The following is a 19,641-nucleotide window of genomic DNA, read 5'->3' on the forward strand; positions in this document are numbered from 1 at the left end:
TCCAAGAGGCTGACCGAACCCTGAGCAATTGGCAGAGGTGGCCCAGAGCACTTTCCCTCGACAGCGCTGTCGGTCTCCCCTCTGCCTGATTTTTCTGCCCAGCTGAGTGGTGTTTGTGCCCTGCGCTGCTCCTGCCCGCAGTGGCATCTAAATACCCCGGGCTTGTCCCCGCTAGGGTTGGTGGGGATGTGCAGGTGGGGTACAGGGTGGTTTTTGGGAGAGGATTAATGGTGGGATCCCCTGGAGCCCACAGCAGCAGGAAGCTGCATTGTGTGTTGACTTTAAACAGGAGGTTTGGGAGATCGGCTCTGGAGCAGAAAACAGGGACTCAGGAGGAACAAACACTCGCTGCTTCAGAAGGGCGGCGATTTCCTTTCGGGTAAACACGTCATTAATCTCAGGGAGCACATTCTTTTCCATCAAAAGATAAGGGATTCCAGTTGCCTTTCTCAGGGCTTGGCCTTTTTAGATTGTTTTAACTGTGGCTTTCTCTCCTTCGATTACAGACTGTACATATTCTCTCTTTTTAGGTTTGCCAGCTTTATTGTGGGTGCAGAGAAAGTATTGGGCAAGGAAACTCCTTCCCTACTTTCTTTAAATTTGCTCTAATCCTTCCTCACCATCACCCTCTTGCCAAACTTTTTTCCCACTAAAACCTGTCTATTTTTTGCTACTTGCAGCTCTGACGAATTTGGAACGTAAGCCTGGTGTTTGTCCTGATTCATGAAACAATCTCCTTAGTGCTGATGATAAAATAGGAGCTTATTTGTTCTCAAGTGGAAAACTAGCAATGAGCTTCTCTCCCCACCCTGGGCTGCCTCTTGCTGCTCAGCTTTGGTTTGCGAGGTGTGGGCTGATGCCAGCTGTGGCAATTTTCAGCTGGCATCGTTCTTATACATGGGGTCACAGCAGTGGCAGAGGTGCTGCTTTTGCTTCTGCTCCCTGTGGCTTGGGGTCTGTGGTCACTCTGAGCCCTTTTGATCATTAATGTGTTTAACTGGCATTTAGGGATGAAATTACAGAGGGAATTGAGTCTCTTTGCATTCTTACCTCCTCTTCACAATATTTTCTGCTAAGGGCTGCCAACAGCAACATGGGTTGGGGTGGGTTAGAGCAGGAGCTGAGGAGCTCCCACATCCTGCATCTCTCAGTGCCCTGGCAGCTCAGGCAGATGCTCTGCAGCCTTTCTGCACTGTCAGTGTGACCACATGCTGATGTGTTAATTTTTTGCCTAATGGCTTCATTTTTATCACTGCATAATCATTGACCTGCATGTGTTCAATACAAAAATTCCTCTCTATTTTTTCCCTTGCCCAGTTTAAGATTCTTAAAGCAGCAATACTGAGACTGTAGGAGCTGCCTGCAGGCAGGATGTGGTCCTGAGGACTGAGATAAAGCAAAGTCATGACATCATTTGTGACATATGGAGAGGGAGTGATCCTATGTTTGCTCTTCTCCGTCTGGGCTGGGCTGCACGTGCTCCATCTCCAGCTATGGAGCTGTGCTGCTGCCCACAAGTCCAGTGTAGAGCTGATGTGCTCCTGGCTTGCAGGACATGTGCAGTGCTGCATGCTGACTCACATGGCACAGGCATTGCACTGGAGCTGCAGAAATGGACAACCTGGGTTTGGTGCATGTGGTCCCCTGGGTAGGCGAGTCCAGTGGTGGCTGACAGGACACAGGGGCATCAGACTCATCAGTTTGTCCCCCCTCTTCAAGCTCTGCTCCCCTGCAGCTCTTTTCATTCTGCTTCTTCCCAGTCTTCTAGCCAAAACCTGTCTATCCAAAGGTGAAGCAGGAGATGTCCTGGAGGATGTTAAAACATTTTTGTATTCATGTACAAGTTCAGCAAAGGTCGTGTTTATTCTCTGCTCTTGTCAGCACAGCTCTGCCACTAAACGCCCTCTGCTTCCATGACTCGTCAGTTCCCTTACCATTCTCTTGGAGAACTGGGACTTTCTGGTGAAAATCTGTTCATATATCCCACAGGTCGAGTGTCAGCCCACAGCAAGCTGAGCAGTGGACTGGCAGCATGAGAAAACCACCCCACTGTCCTCTCTCCACCTCCAGCATTACTGCCCTCTGCCTCTTTTCCTTCCCAGCCTTTCCACATTTTTCTCATACATTTCTGCCTGCACCTGACCTTTAGCAGGGTGGCAGCAGTAGGACAGTGCTTGGGGTCAGCAGTGGTAGTGTTGGACTTGCCTGGAAAAAATATTGTGAGGACCTTGGGAGCTGGAGCTGGGAGTTGTGAAGGCATGGCTACAGAAACAGGCCAGCCTTGGAAGAGCTTGGGAATGTGATTGTTAATGTTGGTGTTAAAGCAGCCCACACGCAGGAAGCCAGGTGTGTGCATGGAGGGATGTGGAGGCTTGTGACTGCACTGCTTTGGTTGATTTATTTTTCATTCTGTTGGGAGAGGTGATTCAAGTGTTATTTGTGACCATGGTGCCCTCTTCATGCCCCTCTGATTATGCCAGTCCCTGGAGAGGTGCACCATTTTCAGTGCCCATTGCTGGGTGTGCTGTATGGCACTGCAGGGCTGTGGCTGTGGTCAGCTAGACCCACATAATTTTCTGGCACATCCAGCACTTCACTGAGGAAATCCAGAGCCACCCAGAATGTGGCTGTGTTGGTGCACAGCATCTTTCAAAGCTGTTGCATCACATGATCCTGTGCTGTTTGTTGCCTGAAGCTAAATTTCAGTGCTTGCATAGAGTAGGGGGGCGGTGGGGGGGGAAGAGAAAGATAAAGTCTTTGAGGTTTTGGCAACATTCATGGCTTTGCACCCATCTCTGCACATCCACAGTTCCTATGTGGATGGTTAATGCTGTGTGTCTGCAATTACACACTGAGATGCTGACAAACCTATTGCTGGTGGTGCTTTGGCATCCAAATTTTACTTCATTTAAGCTAGGCATGCCTAACTTCCCTTTGACAAGTGAATATGCTGCTCTCATGTGAAAAGCTATGGGTTGTATGTGTGTTTGGGGGAGTTTGGTCACCACCATACTATGGGTGACTTATTCTGCAGACAGGAGAAGAATTTGTATTTCAGGGGCTTTTGGGGGGAGAATGTCACTCCTTCCCTGCTGTGGAGCACACCAACCTAGGCAGGAATTAATTTGGCTTAGGATACTCAACAGTCACCTGATAGACCACAACCTCTGAGAGATTCCAGCCTGACAGGGCTTGACTTGCCCATGGGCGAGTCAACAGCTCAGAAGTTCTGGGCTTGTACCTTGCCCTCGGCTAAGAGTTTGGAGGAGGAAAATGTAAGCATGTGGTTGGTGAGGAGTGGAACTTTTATCTTGCTGCAGAGGTGTGTGTTCAGATGAGGATGGCACGGTGGGACCAGGCTGTGAGGACCATTCTTGTGTCCTCCACAGTGGTGTGCTCGGATATCTCCAGCACCCACACCAGGACCTCGTTCTGGGTGTGTGCTTGGACTGGCATCCAACAGCTGGAATTCAGAACTTATGCCAGAAGGGTTTAGTGGTGGAAGGAGAAATGGGAAAAAGATAGAGAGCAGAGATAATTATGCCAAGGATATATAATTATTCTTTGGCACTCCACGTCTTACACATCACACAGGATCCTGAAAATGCTGAGGTCAGACCTGGGAAATGTGCTGCGAGACAAATACTTCCAGCTGTTCCCCTGAAAGCAAATCTCAGCAAGTACCTTCCAGGAGGGAATGTGTGGACTCACTTATTTTGGAAAAGAAAAAAATCTCACCATTTCAAGCCTTCAGCATTCACCTTTGTAATTAAAATCTCTAATCACAAGCAGAGTGCAATATGGGAATGTCTTCAGGGAGCTGTTTCTTAAGGTGGTTTTCCATTTTTGCACTATTTAGCCCTTGCCTTGATGCCAGGCTTTACTTAACCTTAAGCTTGTGAACAGGCTTATTGAATTTGGCCAAGACTTAACTAATCTGTAATGAGCTCCAGGTTGCCTGGAACTTGGCAGTGCTGCCGTGCTCTGTGCTGTTGCATAATGGCCTGACCCTGTGTAACCACAGCTCTGCCTTGAGCCCCTTCTCCAAGCTCTTTGAGCTCCCATTCTGTAACCCTGAGCTTCATGGAGGGGCTGTCCTCATAATGGGAGTCCTGAGGGCCAAACACCTCATGCTTTCATGCTCTTCCACAGGGTGGGAAGTGGGAGAAAGTACAAGAAAAGCCCAAGGGAAGAGAGAGGATGCAGCAGTGACAACCAAATGAAAGCTGGTGCCTCCTCCCAGGCATCTGTGATGGATAGAAAGACATCAGAGCTGTGACCATCTTTCTCCTCCTCCTCTGACTCTATCAGGCTGGTGTACAGCCTCCTGTCCCTCTGCACATGTGAACAGAGGATGCTCATCCTGAAAACTCTTTCATTTCAAACTTGTTAGGTGGTTTTTACTGTTTATTGCATTATTTTAATAAGAGCAACTGGAAGGACTTGATTTGTGAAGAATCACAGGAATAATTCAGATGTTGCTCTGAGTAATTTTTTTCCCCATTGTTTATTTGGATCAGCTCAACCACTTGAGAAATGCATTATTTGCTTTCTATTTATTGAGTATCTAATGATGAAAATAAATTGTTACTGCTCTTTATTGTGCATTTCCCATAAGGCTGACACGGCACAGAGAAGGAACTGGATTCTTTTCTTCTAGCATGACACAGGGAAGATTGTTTATAGCACTTCAGCTCCAGCCCTCTGCAAGCCAGCTGAGAGCAGGATCATTAAAGGCAGGATTTAGAGGCTGTGGGGTTGCATAAATTGATTGAGAGCAAAATTTTTCAGACAAATACTTTGTAATGAACAAGGAGGGAGCAATCTGGTTTGGATCTTATACCCAGCAGTAAGCTGGAGAAAAAGATCTCCTTACAGACAAAATGTATAAAATGATCTTGCCTCGTTTGAAGATCAGAGTGCCAAATATAGACCCTATCGCATTTCCTTCCCTCCTCCTTCCGAAGCTCGTCCTTTTGAAGTGCACTTTCAATGGGATGTGGATAATTGACTCTGTGAACAACTGACCGAGCGCTCTGTTGGTTTAACCGATCGCTCTCAGTTGCTGATTCCTGTTTTGTTTTGGATGATTTCAGCCCAATTGCCCTGTCAGCTGCAATTAGTCACATTAATATTAATAAGCTGAAAGGTCACAGATGTCTTGCACTGGTCTCAGGCACGTGGGCAGGCAGGAGATGCTCCCAGCGTGTTGTCCTCAGCCCCATGCTCATGTGCTCCTAAACAGAGGTGACTGCAGATCCTGCTCTGATCAAAAGGGAGGAGAGGTTTGCTTCACAGGAGGGTGATTGAGTGAGAAATGAGGGTGCAATGACAACTAACATTTGGATGAACTTATCTTTAATTAGTCAAGAATGTTCCTGGTTTCTGTATACAGGGGAAATGTGGAATGGCCTCTCACCTGCCAGAGCTGTGAGGAGAGGAAGCAGAAGTGGGATAGAGTTGTAGGCACATCCTGTGGCTCTTTCAGCAACTCCATGGCTGTTGTTTTCTGTGGTTCCAGTGACATCTGCCATGGCTTTGGGCTTTTGTCTCCTCCACTGAGGATTTCCACCTAGGGAAATAAAGTAGGAAAGGGAACAGCCTACAAATAAATGGAGCACTAGGGGATCATTTAATTTCTTAAGGTTGAAAGGGGTCAGATGCACACAGGTGCAGGTCAGACATTGGACTCGTGGGTCCCATGGTCAGTGTGTGGCCATAATATGGCCAAAATGGTACCACAGAAAATGTAGCCTGGCTGTTCACTCGGCTGTACACTTGACCTTTTGTACGAGGAAGGAAACAGAAGGCACCCAAAGCGCCTCATTTGAATTATATAGCCCCAAAACACCACTGGAAGACCCCAGATGGAGATGGTTTACTTACAAAGTAGGACGCTGTGCCTGGTGAGGTTCTGCAACAGTCTGGTTTTGGTTTGATGGTATTTGGCATTTTTCTTCCTGGAGGATGGAAAAGGGAATGTGCAGATTCAACCTGAAATGAGCCCCAGCTGGAAAGAGCTCACAGCAGGCTGGCAGAGAGGGTCAGGATTTCAGATGACCTCCACAAACTGGGCAAGTGGTATGAAAAGGACAATTTGTGATTATGGAAAACCTGAATGATAGGAATATGTGAGAGTAAACCATCAAGAGAGGTTAGAGTTGGCTTCACTAGAGATTTTTATTAATTGGTGGGGCAAACTTTTATCAAGTGGCATAGATGTATATAATGATGCTGCTTCAAAGCTCTGGTTGGAGAAAGCTCTGCTGATCTTCATGGGGTGAGATGAGTATTTTATTAGCTTTTTAAATTAAAAATTAACATTTCTCTGAGGAGCACATACTTGGTGAAAAATCCCTTGGCCAAGGACCATCATTTCCCTTAAGCAGTTTGGTGGGAGCTCTGCAGACTGGCCATGTGCTGTGCTGTCATGAGCATCAATTCTGGTTGAAGTCACATAGGTCTTACATAGGTCTTATAGGACTTACAGGAACATACAGCCTACACAAATTCCACCTCAGTTTCTCCAGAAACTGCACTTTCTGCAGACATCTGTGAGGTCCAGAGGTCAGTGTGTTGCACTGAGCTTGCTCCCTCTAAATCTCATCTGGGACTTGTTCCTAGTGAAGAGAGTTAGTGCTTTTCCAAAGCCTAGCAGCAGGAGACCTCTTCTATCAGTGTGTTTCCATCCATGTTTGGGCAACACAATGAATGCAGATGTAGTAGGAAACTTTTGATTATCTGTAGGGTTTTTCTGCAAAAACTTCAAAGCTCTGTGGTTAGTTATATTCTGAGACTTTAAATGGATATGTCTTGTGCTCAGAGCTCTGATTTAATGTTCTGGTTTAATCTATTGTCCAAACATCATTAATGTTGTCTTTGAGGCATGAGACAGCTTTGATGGAGTCTTTTTTTAATTTCTGGCCATCACCCTGTGCAGCCATAAACAACATCCTGCCTGCTAATGAGAAAATTCAAGTTATTGGAGTCACATGTCTTGCGGAAATAGATTGTAGTGGCAGGAGAAAAAAGGAACCGACTTTGCTCACCTTCCACCCCCAGCTGGCATAAGTGTTTGGATTATTGACAGGGAAGAGAAGTTTCCACAGATTAAGATACTCCATCAAAAAGCAGTGTTGCCTGTTAAAAACGAAATTATTATTTAATAGTCACGTGCATTAATTCTTTAACCTGCTTTTGTGAGTTATGTTTTCTGTCTATAAGAATCTAAAACTTTTCCTAATTAATGCCTTGCACTCCAGCTGTCAGGCTTAACCCTTCCTAACAAATTGAGGTTTGTGGAAGAATTGGAGCCATTCTTCAAGTGTGTGGTGAGGGATTAGGATCCTCTGTTACACACCCAGTAAACCAGGTGCATGCCCTTGGTATAGCACCCATCACTTTCCGCCCTCCCCTGTCTTCTGTAAAACTTGTGTGTGTCCTTAGAAAGATGGGGCAGGAGTGGCAGCCCTGGTTTCTGCCTTCTCCCCCACCATGTGAGCTGGCGTTCATCCTTTCAGGTGGTCCTTGGAAGCAGCCCCTGCAGGAGCATGGTTAGAGGGGGTGGTGGCTGAGAGCAGCTGGAGGGGCTCCTGAGCCCTGCTGGCTCCTGAGGTTCTCCTCTCGCCCTCGTGTCTCCACAGAGCACGGCTTCGTCGGCTACTCCCAAGAGCTGATGTTCAACAACACACTGCCAGACTACAGCCAGGGGGAGTCCTTCTTCACTGTTTTTGGAGTGTTCTTCCCAGCTGCCACAGGTACGGTTAAGTTTTATCCTTGCCCTTTTTTCCTCCACGGGAATATGTCGGAGATGAGCAGAAGCAAGGGGAGCTCCTCTGGGCTGCGAGGTGAAGTGAGCAGGACTGCACTTGGCTGTAGCAGACCCAGGTGGTCAATTCAAATGTTCAGGCTTCCCTCCAAGCATCTCAAATTTTTTGTAGTCCTGCCTTGTTCACTTGAACGCGCTCTTCTGTTTCTGTGGTTAGAAACTGTTGGTGACCTCTGTGGGTTGATGTGGTCCTGTAAATCCTCCCCTGCCAAGGACAAGGCTCAGGCACTGATCTTGGCCAATGCTGTCAGGGCAGAAGGATCAAGCCTCTTTAAAATATCTGATCATGATTTACCAAATCAGATGAGCCTTATGACTGTGTTGCACTGGGAGAGTGGGAAGAGCACAGGAGGACTTTCTCTCCATCCTTACCTTAGCGGGTGGCTGAGCTGGGCTGATGCCATTGCCCATGATGGACCCACCACTCTGTGTGGTGTCACAGGTTCATCCTTGTATGTCAGTAGAAATAATGAGCTTAATTAGATACCTTCATATCATCCATTCCCTTAAATTACCAGGAAGATGCCTGTCCCCTTTCCAGAGCTGACAATCTCCAGTGGGAATGCAGTAACTATCAGCTGAAGTTACAATACCTTTTGCTGATGCTGGGTGTTTTAAGCTATAAAAAGTACTGATTATAAGCAGTTTCCGTAGTGATGTATCCTTGGATTACAGAATGAATTTTCAGAGGATCAGCTCTAAGCAACTGACTAGAAGTTGTGGAATTGCTATGGTACAAGGAGGTAAATGAAATTGTTTTGTGAAACAGATGGGACTGGAGGAATGGTCTGGTAGCAGAAGTCACTTTGTCAGGTGAACCTTGTGCAGGACTTCACATTTTCTTTAATATCCTCTCTCCTACCTTATCAGGCTGGCTATTGCCTCTATACACTTCCTCCTGGAAAACTCACCTTCCTGAACTCTTGGCATCATGGAGATGTCTTCTGCCCTCTTTTTTGTTGTCATTTTTGACTGGCCCAAGGAGTCCCCAGGAGGAAAAAACCTTTCTCATGAGCTCTGTCACTGGTGCAGGTTGTTTTCTGGTTCCTTGGTTATAGAAGGAACAGTTACAACAAAACTGTGCAGAAAATGATCGTGATTAGCCATATTAAAAGATTTTTTGCCACTGCTAATGTTTGGCTGCTAGGAAGAGTGCCAAAGCTAATAGATACAATTTGTTTAAAGCCCTGGCAGCCTGTTGCTCTGTTTAGTTAGCAGTAGTAATACCAGTAGTAATGTCAAACATTCTCTGAAAATACAGTTTGGGATGATGTATAATTACTTTGGTTTTTAACACAGCTTTTTCATGTGTTCTTTTTAATTGCCTGGTTATTTACAGGATTTAAATTATTCCTTCAGAGCAGCAGTGCCAGTGGTACCATATAACATCACTATCACTCCTGTCATTGCTGTTTGGAGCACTGTGGAGTTCAGGAGCCTCATAAAATGCAGGGCTGTGATCGGTGCTCTGCATGGAAGAGATTAAGAAATTTCTGATTAAGAAATTTCTAGGATGGGAGTCAAGACTTCTCTGCTGACAGTGCTGCTGCTGCAGGGCAGGCAGCGAGATGCAGAGGGTGAGCAAGTGGCTCTGAGGAATGACAGGGACAGGCCAGCACTGCTCCCAGGCTGTCACCTCCAGCCTGTGGTCCTCCCCACCACCCACCTCAGTGGCACCCACCTCTGCTGGAACCCCCACAGTGACCTGGTTGAAGCACTGGAAGTAAAATCCTTTGCCTTGAGACACAACAGAAATCTGGGGAGAGTTTCAGCAAAACAATATTCTGTTTAGTTTTGAGGGGATTTGAGCCTGTTTGAAACAGTTCTTTGACCCACAGCAATGTTCTGTTTATTTTAATTATAAAATGTTGTGTTTACTATTTTTAATTTGTAGCATATGCTAGCTTAAAATTTAAGATGCTATTTTGGTAACAAAGTTTTTAAAAAAGAATATTTCGGAAATTGTGAAACTAATTGTTTGGGCCTTTTGAGATGAAATGTTCCTCTTTGAAGTGAAACTATTTTGATCTCTTCGGGATAGGCTTCTTCCTCTGTCTCTGAGATGACTATCTGAATTCAACCAGTTCATGTTTGGTCTCTGGGATCTACTGAAAAGTGGCAGAAAGTTGTCCAGACACACCAGTGAAACAGAAATATCTGAAATGCAGGCTGGTAGCTGTAACACAAAGAGAGGCAGCCAATTCAGGAAGGGGGAGCAGGACCTGTGGGGAGACCCCTGCCAGGACCAAACAGAGTTGGGGACATGCTTCAGCTGATGAGCACAGGATGGTCATCCCAGCCTTTTGCAGACAGTTGCACCATGCTGCCTCCTATGATATCCTCCTCAGGGTGTTTTGCTCCAGGTCAGGTTGTTTTCTCTGTTCCTCTGTGTTTTATTGATATGGCTGCAGCAATGTGAGTGAAGTTACCCCAGTTTTACAGCTGAGCGCTGGTAAGCAGGGGCTGGTCTGTTTGCTACCTGGGCAATAGCTGTTTAAACCATTTCAGCTGGATGTTCAGTGCAGCTGGCCTAATTCCCCCAGATATGTAATTTAATCATAGGGAAGTACCCAAGAGATCCAAAACATACATCTAGAGCTGGCCTAAATGGGAGAGCATGGGTACAGAAGTCTTGGATTTGCTGGCTTCTGTTAAAATACTGAAATACAAGCTGTGGAAGATGTAAACATGCCCCTGTAGAAAAGCTGTGCATTAACCAGCTGTTCTTCTGCATGTTTGTAAATACTTCCTAATACCTTCTCAATGCAGGAAAACACATTTTGCTGCTGTGTTGTGATAGGTGAACACTTGGATACCCACCCAGCCCGGACTTTCCAGCAGGGAGGGAGTCTCGGGAGTCACCGGCCCACAGTCAGCTCCCAGCAGCAGCCATGCAGCCGTCAGTGCATGTTTAAAATTAAGATAAATGTCATTTCTGTTGTGCAAAAAATGTTTTTCTACTAAATCCCCATGGTTTTCTGTCTAATGAAAGAAGTGTGTTGTCTTGTGATACAAGAAAGTAAGATGTCATTTGAAGCGGCCTTTAGTGGAAAATATCACTGCACAGAAACCAGTTCTGAAATAAACCATATCTGGCACTTGCAAAATGACAGCAAATAGATTTAGAAGTTTTGGGCTAAGTTATCAGATGATGTAAACTGGCACAACTCCATTGAAGTCTGTGGCAAGGTGCCAGCTTACATCAGTGGAGAAGTTGGCCCTTTAAAAAAATCAGCTACAAGCCTTATCTAAGATTTTCCATTCTTCACCTCCTGGGTGAAGGAAAAAAACCCACCTTTTCTATTTTATAGTATGTTCACTGAAAAATGCACTGGGCGTTTGCAAGAGTGATCATATCTGCAGCTATAAACCATGGCTGGTGGGGCTGGTGGCTGTGCCTGACACACAATGTAGGTGGTCCCCTCATGCACTGCCTGGATGATGCCCAGGACCAGATTGCATTGGGAATAGCAGCAACGTACAGACTGTCTCAGCCATAATTTCCTGGCTGGGTTGACTGTGTTTTCATGCTTCTTTGTCCAGAAGCTTTGTCACTATCTGCTGCTCCCTAAGATAATAGCCAGTGTGGAAAATCCAGCCTGCTATCTCATTGAAACAGAGAGGTGGATAATTTTCTCCATGGAGAATCTCCAGATATGATTGCTTGAGTCCAGAAAGGATTGGCCATTTCCCTAGGGATAGGCCTGTGTCTGATGGAAGGAACATCCTGATTTCTTCCTACTTTGACTGCTAGGAAGGACATGCAGACAGAATCTGCAGCGAGTGTTGTGATAGTTCTGTACCTTCACTGCCTGCCATACGTGTACTTAACTTGAAAGCATTTTAAGAGGGAAGAATGATTTGTTCAGGAAAACTTGTTAACTCAAAGGGTTTAAAAGGCTGCTGGTGGTGGAGAGGTGGCTTTGGCATCGCCCATACATCTGTACTACCAGATTGTCCATACCTTTGCCCTGGTCATGTCAGAGTCATAATTGCAGCGTGGAGGAGATGGCTTTGCCCCGAGTGGCCGAGAGTATCTGAGCTACTTCCCTCTGGTGGCCTCGACCTTTGGTTGTGGAACCCATGAAGCTCTGGTGACCTCTGGGAGCCCTGACAGAAGCTAGTGGTGTGCAGTGGCCTGGGGGTGACCCCTGGTCAATCGTCAGCCTCAAGATCCTCTTCATGTGGGCTCTGGGAAGTCATCTCCTGGCTGCTCCCGAGCTGCGTGGGCCTGTGGGAGGGAGGCAGTGAGGCAGCCCAGGCTGTGCAGTCATCGCTGTGCCGATGACTCACGTTTCAACTTTTTTATGTTCACTCCAGAAAATGCCATTTTGGTGTTTCCCCCAGTGCTTTGCTGAGGCAGGAGTTTGGATGAGGAAGAGGTGACTCAAGCTGGAGGATTTAAAGGTGGTGCCAGATGTTTGAGAAACTTGGCCAAGAAGCACATGAGATTAACATCTGTCCTTCTGACAATAGTTTGTTCCCTTTGGAAGAAAAATTCCGAGAATTCGGAGTTTTGTGCTTTGTCTCTGAATTGCAAAGTAGCATATCATCAAAGAGGGCTTCATAGAGACTTTATTTAGCATATTTGTGACCATTTCCATGGACTTCTGCCTTCCTAACTTTTCTTACCTGTTGTGTAACTGTTTGAAAGGAGCAGGGCTTGAACACTCAATGCAAGGTTTATCTAAAAAAAACCAGAGCAACTGATAGGCTTTTAGCTGTGCTGTTCAGAAGTATGTCCACAAAATAGTCTTCCAGGAGAAAATGAAGAACTTGATTTTTAATGCTTTCAGTATGGTGTCAAGGATTCAAATGTGGTCTGAATTTGGAGGAAAAGCTCTTCCAGGAGCTGAGGAGTCTAGGATTCTGTGGGGACTGGGGAACAGTTGTCAGGGCTCTGGCTCCATGGTGGAGATGACAGGAAAAGATGGCTGGTGAGTGGACTGATCAAGTGGGGGGGTGGGGGGGGAAGAGATGATAAAGCAAAAAGCATTAATAACAAGCAAACAAATAAATAAAGCCCTGGATGTATTTGGCAGCATGAGAGTGCCTTGTGCTCCTTTGTATGCTGTCCTCATGGCAGAGCAGTGAGGAGAGGAGGTGTTACAATTCCCTTTGAGCAGATGTGGAGATGGTGCTATGGAGATGCACAGCAACACCTGGGACAGAGCAGAGTTTGTGTGTCATGATTAGAACCCAGCCATTGCTGACAGCCCATCAAAGGCCAAGGTCTGTAGGGAATAGGGAAGCCATCCATCTGGCTGATTTGGGTTTGTCCCCTTTACCCTGAGATTGGTCCCATAGCTCTTGTCTATCCTTCATCTTGGGAAAAAAACCCTTCCAAGCAGCAATCTGTGTTTCAGCTTTAAAATGCAATGGGCTGTTGCTGATTTTGAGCTGTAGTCACTCAGATTTGCAGCTGCAGAGACTGACTTTGTCATTCTTATGCCCTCTGAACACGAGGAATGGCTGCTGGGCTTGGCAGCCACGGTGGACTGGCACGTGGTCGGTCCCCTGCTGCAGCGGCTGCCAGATGCTGTGGGTGCCATGGTGCCATGCTGCTGGCATCTTCATTCCCATTGTTCTGTGGTGATCTCACCCTGCTCCAGGGCCTGTGCCATCAGCACTGCTGGCTGGCTTCTGGCCCATGTGTCCTTATGGAGACATTAGCCTGACATCCTAGGGGGGGAGAGGTAGCGTCCTAAAGTCTTTGGTCCTGCCTTCAAATTACCCAGATTCTCATCAGGATTTTAAATAATAGATTTTTATTTATTTGTTTTTATTTATAGCACATTCCTGAAGTCTTCTAAGAAAACTTCTGGCATAATGTGGCAAGGGAATCTCTGTTTTCTTGACAAGTCTGGTATGACTCCTCCTTCAGCTATGGACAAAGCTCCCTAACCAATCTGTACCTTGGCTTTCTAGTCTTAATGTAGAGACTCTAATCCTGTGATTCATCTTGTTTCCCTCTCTTTTGTCTTTAGATGGTAATTTTTTAGGCTAAGGACTGTGCCTGATTGTATAATACCCTGCACTCTGGCCTAAAATAACAGTTCAGTATTTTATTCTTAGTCCTACCATGTGTTTTCTACGTGACACTGGGACAATCACTTGCCCTCTCAGTGTTTCTGTTTTCCTATCTGCAAGGCAGAGATAATGCCTACTTCCAAAGCAGATCCCTTGGCTGGAAGGTGCCACCTACGTGTCGAGAGCCTGTTATTCCCTCTGCTAATGTGATCATCATTTAATATGGACAGGACATTCTGTTTTCTAGCAGTGGCTGTCCCCTGTGAATGCAGGGACCTGTAATGGATCTGGTCTGGGGGTTGTACCGCCAGCTGCGTGTGCTGCCCTGATGAACAGTGGCATTTCTCTTTTCAACAACTGGGCGGCATTGTCTTCTGTTGGGTTTGTATGAAGATAAGATGGGATTTGTTCACATACTGCTTCCCCCCCAGCATTGTTCAAACCAGACAGAGGTTCCTTTGACATGTTAGTGGTGACTTGCTTCTGTTAAAGACATGAGCAGTTTTTTACCAAGCAATTGATGGGAGCCAGTATTTGTCTGTGTGGCAGTGCAATGAAGTGATATAGTTACTATTCTGAAACAATCAATTAACTGATTGATTAAATTATATTACATATTGCAATGTGTATTCTATATACTATAACTTAGATTGACTCTAAATTGCACTTGTGTCTGCAAAATATAGGTGTGATGGCTGGGTTCAATATGAGTGGAGATCTCCAGAAGCCTTCTTCCAACGTCCCTCTGGGGTCTCTGGCTGCTATTGGCACCTCGTAAGTCATTGATTGGGGAAAATTTGCTCTGGAGACTGCCCTGAGTGTGACCAATCCATTTCATGCTCCCATCAGCCTTCTATTACTCAGCCATCTGGAAAATTAAAGTGTGGCTCTCATTCAAATTGTCATCCATTACCACCACACACTCTGGGTGGGTTGGAGATGTTTGTTAGTGAGGATGTGCTCAGTCCTTCCACTGCTGGCTGGGATCTTGTGCTGGTGCTGGGGTGCTTGTGCTGCTGCAGCCTGGCTGTCCCAGAGTGGAATGCAGAGTTCTCCAAGGCTTGGGAGGGGGATGATTTTGTCATTAACTGCTGTTGATTTCAAAGTGGGGAGGGTTTATTGCCTTTTCCCCCTGTCCCCTTGTGTTCTTTTTCTATATAAATAGAAAAGAAGTATCAAAATTTTGTATTTTTTTATTGCTGGGCAAATGAGGCCAAGAGAGGTGAGATAACCTACCCACCTGCAAGATGGGGCCAGCAAGTCGTGCTCTTCCCAAGGAAATGCAACTTTCCAGGAGAACTTTCCACTGCTGAATATTAAAAAAAAAAAAAAAAAAGCCCTCAGTAGGTTTTCCTGCCTGCTTTTATTGCCATCTAAATTGCCTTTGAAATGATTTATTTTAATTGTGTACCAATGTTCAGTCAGGGAGGAAGATTCTTCACAATTTGGAGGCTTTCCTGCTGGAATTGGTGCTTGTTTTCAGAGGGTGGATTCCACAGGACACAGAAGTCTCACGTGAATCTGTCTATCCAAGGCTGTGGTCATTCCCTTCTCCACTGTCTGGGCTTTACATACAAAATTATCTCCCAGCCTGAGTATGGAAAGGCCAGAACTCCAGAAGAGGATCCTGGCTGGGGCTGCAGAGCAGGCTGGCTGTGCTGTTAATGTTGCTGCCAGATGGGGGGACCTGTGTACAGAATGGTTTGGGCTGGAAGGGACCTTTAAAGGCCATCCAGACCCAGCCCCCTGCAATGAGCAGGGACTTCTTCAACCAGATCAGATTGCTCTGAGGAAACATTCTGACCTTGAACGTTTCCAGAGATGGGGCATCCACCACCTCTTGGGGCAGCCTATTCCCATGTTTTACCACCCTTATTGTGGAAATTTTGTTTTTTACAGCTAGTCTGAATTGACCCTCTTTTAGCTCACACCATTACCCCCTGGCATTTAGCTACAGGCCCTACTAAAAAGTCTGTCCCTAGGACTGGGATATTTCCCCCTGCACACCTAAGGAGAGTGGGTAGCTTCCCCTCAGGAGTACCTGCAGTCATGCTGCAGCTGTCCCTTGCACATCAAAGTGGGTAAGTAAAATGGGTTGGTGTCAAATTTATCCCTGAAGCGAAAATCTTCATGAGCCATGCAGAGTGACTGAAGACCCAGCTTGTGGGCATTTGACTGTCTCCTGGCTCTCTTAGTGGCAGAATGCTCTATGGTCTTGTCTTAATGTGGAGAAATTGGTTTATTTTTGTTGTTTGCAGGTGGTTTCTGTACATGGTCTTCGTTTTTTTGCTGGGAGCCATTTGTACCCGTCAGTCACTCCGCTATGACTTCATGATAGCAGAGAAGGTAACTTGTGGTTTTATATAATGGAGCTTTCAGGTTGCCATCTGCCTTACTGAATGCTTGAGTTTTTCAAAAGCCTAAGGAATTTGGGTATGCATCCCTCATTAAAATTCAGGGGGATTTCCCTGTTGCAGATCCCAGTGTACAATTGATTTGCACAGCCTTGCATTCACCAGCACATCCTGTAATGCCAAATCTCTGCATTATCACGCAGCAATAGCTTTGAGAGCTAAAGTATGGTTATATGGTCTAATGATAAATGCTGTATTTTATTCCATGTATCCTTTCTCTTTGGTGAAAGCTTAGACCAAATTGAAATCTCTAAAGAACCCCCCTGCTTATCTTTACCAAGTCAAGCGCAGCTCACATTTCCATATCTAGCAGGCTGTAATTGCAGGGTGAGGAATTGGATTTTTAAACTCAAGACATTGTACACAGGGTATTTATGCAAGAGGATGTTGTAGTGTAATACACAATGAACCTTACCACTGCAGACCTCTAAGAAGAGAGCAAGAAATTTTGGTGTGTGCTATTGTCTTATTGTCTTTTTTTGGATGGGATGTGGAAAGGCTTAATTTTTTGTTATTTGGTATTATCCAAAATCACAGGTTCACTGTGTTTGACACTATTTTTTTTGTGATTCATTTGAAGTAGAGAAGTTTATATCATTTGATCTGTAACACAGTTTTAGTCTAAATTATCAATTTGAAACTCTGGTTTTGTTTCTTAAGTACTTGCAGCTCTAAACTTCTTACAACCCCTCCCCCCCCCCCCCCCAATAAACTCCCAGTTATTGGTAGAGCTCTGCCACTACCTGCTGAGGTAAAAAAATCCACGTCTGCTTCAGGGAAAAAAAGGATGAACTTGCCTTCTCAAAGGCAACTTCTTTGTATATCAATGATTTAATGGGCAAAAAGTGCAGTATTCAAAAGAATCGGCTTTAAATGAATCTGCTGAAGAGAAAAAGGTTGTTAAAGCTGTATTTTAACTTCAGAGCCCTCAGGGGGAAAATGAAAAATCTCCTAGTAATGAATGAGAAGATATTTAATACTGTCAAATACAAAATATAAACAAGCAAACACCCCCCTCCAAAAAAGCAAATTCAATTTTCTTTCCCCTAATATGGAACAAAAAAATGGTGCAGTATTCATGTTCCTTCTTTGAGTTATTACAAGATGATTTAGATTTTAATGACTTTGGAGAGAGGAAGTGGGGAGAGATCATTACTCCTCCAAACTCTCCCTTTCTATCACAGGTGAACGAGTGCTTGGCTGCTTTTCTCTCTTACAATATTTGTTTGGCTTTTTAAACACAAAAATGAGATTCAGTAATTTCTCTTCTAATGAGCTCCAACTGCCAATTCCTTGCAATGTATTCACACTCTGTTCAAAACTCTGTAGCAAAACCTTTCATCAGCCTTGGTGAAAGGGACTCTTCCCCTCTAACCCTGATTTGAATGTCAAGTAGCACATTTAAATGCAAGCATTTTTGGCAGCTAAAATAATATATGATGTCTGGCACAACTGTTTGTTTCTTCTGAGTGTTTCTCAGAGCAGGGTAGGATTAGAGGAGAGGGAAGGGAGGATTCCCCACTGAGTGTCTTCTGGTGGTCTAATGAGAGCTGGTATCTGCTTATCTTTGCCTCAGGTTCCTTCTGTCCCACAGGATACAATTCACAAGGCCAAGTGGATTTTCATGGGGAAATGCTGTGCTAGGAAGTTTGAACAGTTCTGGATCATGATGTTATTTTCACATGCCTTCCACAACATGAAGATTTTTAGGGCTTTTTACCCAATCTCCTTTTTGCTGCCTGCAGATTTTGTGGACAAAAAAAAAAAAAAAAAGTCAGATGTAGCTTGAATCATCTTTAGCCATGTAAATTTTTGTAATTCCTTCTAATAAAGCATGTGCCATCTGACTTCAATGGGGGCAGAAGCTGGGAGGACCTGTGGTCCTTTAGACCCTCTTTTCCATGGAAGGAGGAGTGGGAGCAAAGGACACGTGGGATGCAGGGGACCTGCATTTGGTGACATATTCTGCCACAGATATTTGTCTGCACCTCCAGCACTCGCTTCAGAGGCATATGGGCATGTTGGATTTGGACCAAAATGTGTGTTTTTCTCTCTGCCTGGCCTTTGTGCTGGAGTTCCCCCCATGCCTTGCCATTCTCTGTGCCTGGCTGCTGGCTGTCAGACCTCTGCAGTCTTGCAGGACTTGGGGGTGTCTCAGGTGACCCTAGACCTTGTTTTCCTTATTTTTTCTGTGCAGGTCCTTACACTGCAGTTCCAGGAACACTCCCGTTTCAAAGCTTTCTTGCACAATGTTTATATTGTGGGGTTTTGTGTATTTGGGTGGGGTTTTCTAAATGTGCTGTCTGTGCTTGCAGCTCTGGACAGTGGGGACCTGCTTGGGGGGCCCTGTGCTCACTTCTGTGTGACAGACCAGGAGCTCTCCTTCCTTTTGCTCCACACCTGCAGGAGATGCTCCCAGCTTGAGAGGGTGCTTCAGAAACTAGTTCTAAAACCAGTCTTGTTAGCACTATGGCTTTAAATTTTTTCTTTTTAATGTTTCATGCTGGCCAAAGGAAATTCTTTTCTCACTGAAGACAGGAAAATAAGGTCATTGTATTACATCCTTTGGAGAGTGTTTTTTGAGATGCCATTTACTTAAGTGGCAATTTTGATTTGGTTTTACTGTGGGTTTTCCTTCAGGATTGGTTTTCCCCTCTGAGACACAGGGGTTTGTCTTCCTGTTTTGGATGGTGGGAAGCCTGGGCAGCTTTTCCTGTATGATGTGCTCTGTATATAAGAGATCTTGCCTGAAATAAACTCACTTCCAGTTACTTAAGGGGAATCTAATAGCTGCTGTTTTGCTGCAGTTTCTCCAAGTGACAAAGAATTCCTTGGATATGAGCTTGTAAAATTGTTCTGTCGGTACAGGATGTTCAGCATTAAATTACCTTTATGGGATAATTTTCCTGTATTAATTGCTTATATTTTATACCAAAGACCAATTAAATTGCTGCTTTCCCAGGGCTTGCTCTGTTCATTTAACAACATTAGAAAATATATGTGATCTCTTAAAATACATGTATTTAAGACTGCTTGGGTGTCTTTAAGGCATAACTTGATGAACTTTGCATTCTCTACACTTCCTCCAGGTATCCTTGGTGGGCTTTTTGTTTTTGCTAGGGCTGTACATCTCATCCCTGGCCTCCTGCATGGGAGGGCTGTATGGAGCACCCAGGATCCTGCAGTGCATCGCCCAGGAGAATGTGATCCCCATGCTCGCCTTCCTTGGACGTGGGGTTAGTCATCCTTTCTGCAAAACTGCTGTCAAACCTTCACCTGACCTTAAGAAGCCAAAATTTCTGTGTGTCTGTAGAGTGAGATGGGGGATGCATGAAATGCGAGGAGGGGAAAGCTCAGGATCTGCTATCC

The 19,641-nt window shown here is 45.3% G+C and overlaps 1 protein-coding gene across 1 annotated transcript in view; it reads left to right on the forward strand.

The window, feature by feature from the left end:
* The window catches only part of SLC12A8 (solute carrier family 12 member 8), a 43,704-nt gene that overhangs the window by 14,619 nt on the left and 9,444 nt on the right, over positions 1-19,641 (forward strand). The window contains exons 5-8 of the mRNA XM_021526289.2: positions 7,644-7,757; positions 14,545-14,632; positions 16,117-16,204; positions 19,362-19,508. Coding sequence (XP_021381964.2) covers positions 7,644-7,757; positions 14,545-14,632; positions 16,117-16,204; positions 19,362-19,508 — 437 coding nt within the window. The remainder of the gene's footprint in view (positions 1-7,643; positions 7,758-14,544; positions 14,633-16,116; positions 16,205-19,361; positions 19,509-19,641) is intronic.

This window comes from Lonchura striata, chromosome 8 (assembly GCF_046129695.1).
Source record: "Lonchura striata isolate bLonStr1 chromosome 8, bLonStr1.mat, whole genome shotgun sequence".
Taxonomy (NCBI): Eukaryota; Metazoa; Chordata; class Aves; order Passeriformes; family Estrildidae; genus Lonchura; species Lonchura striata.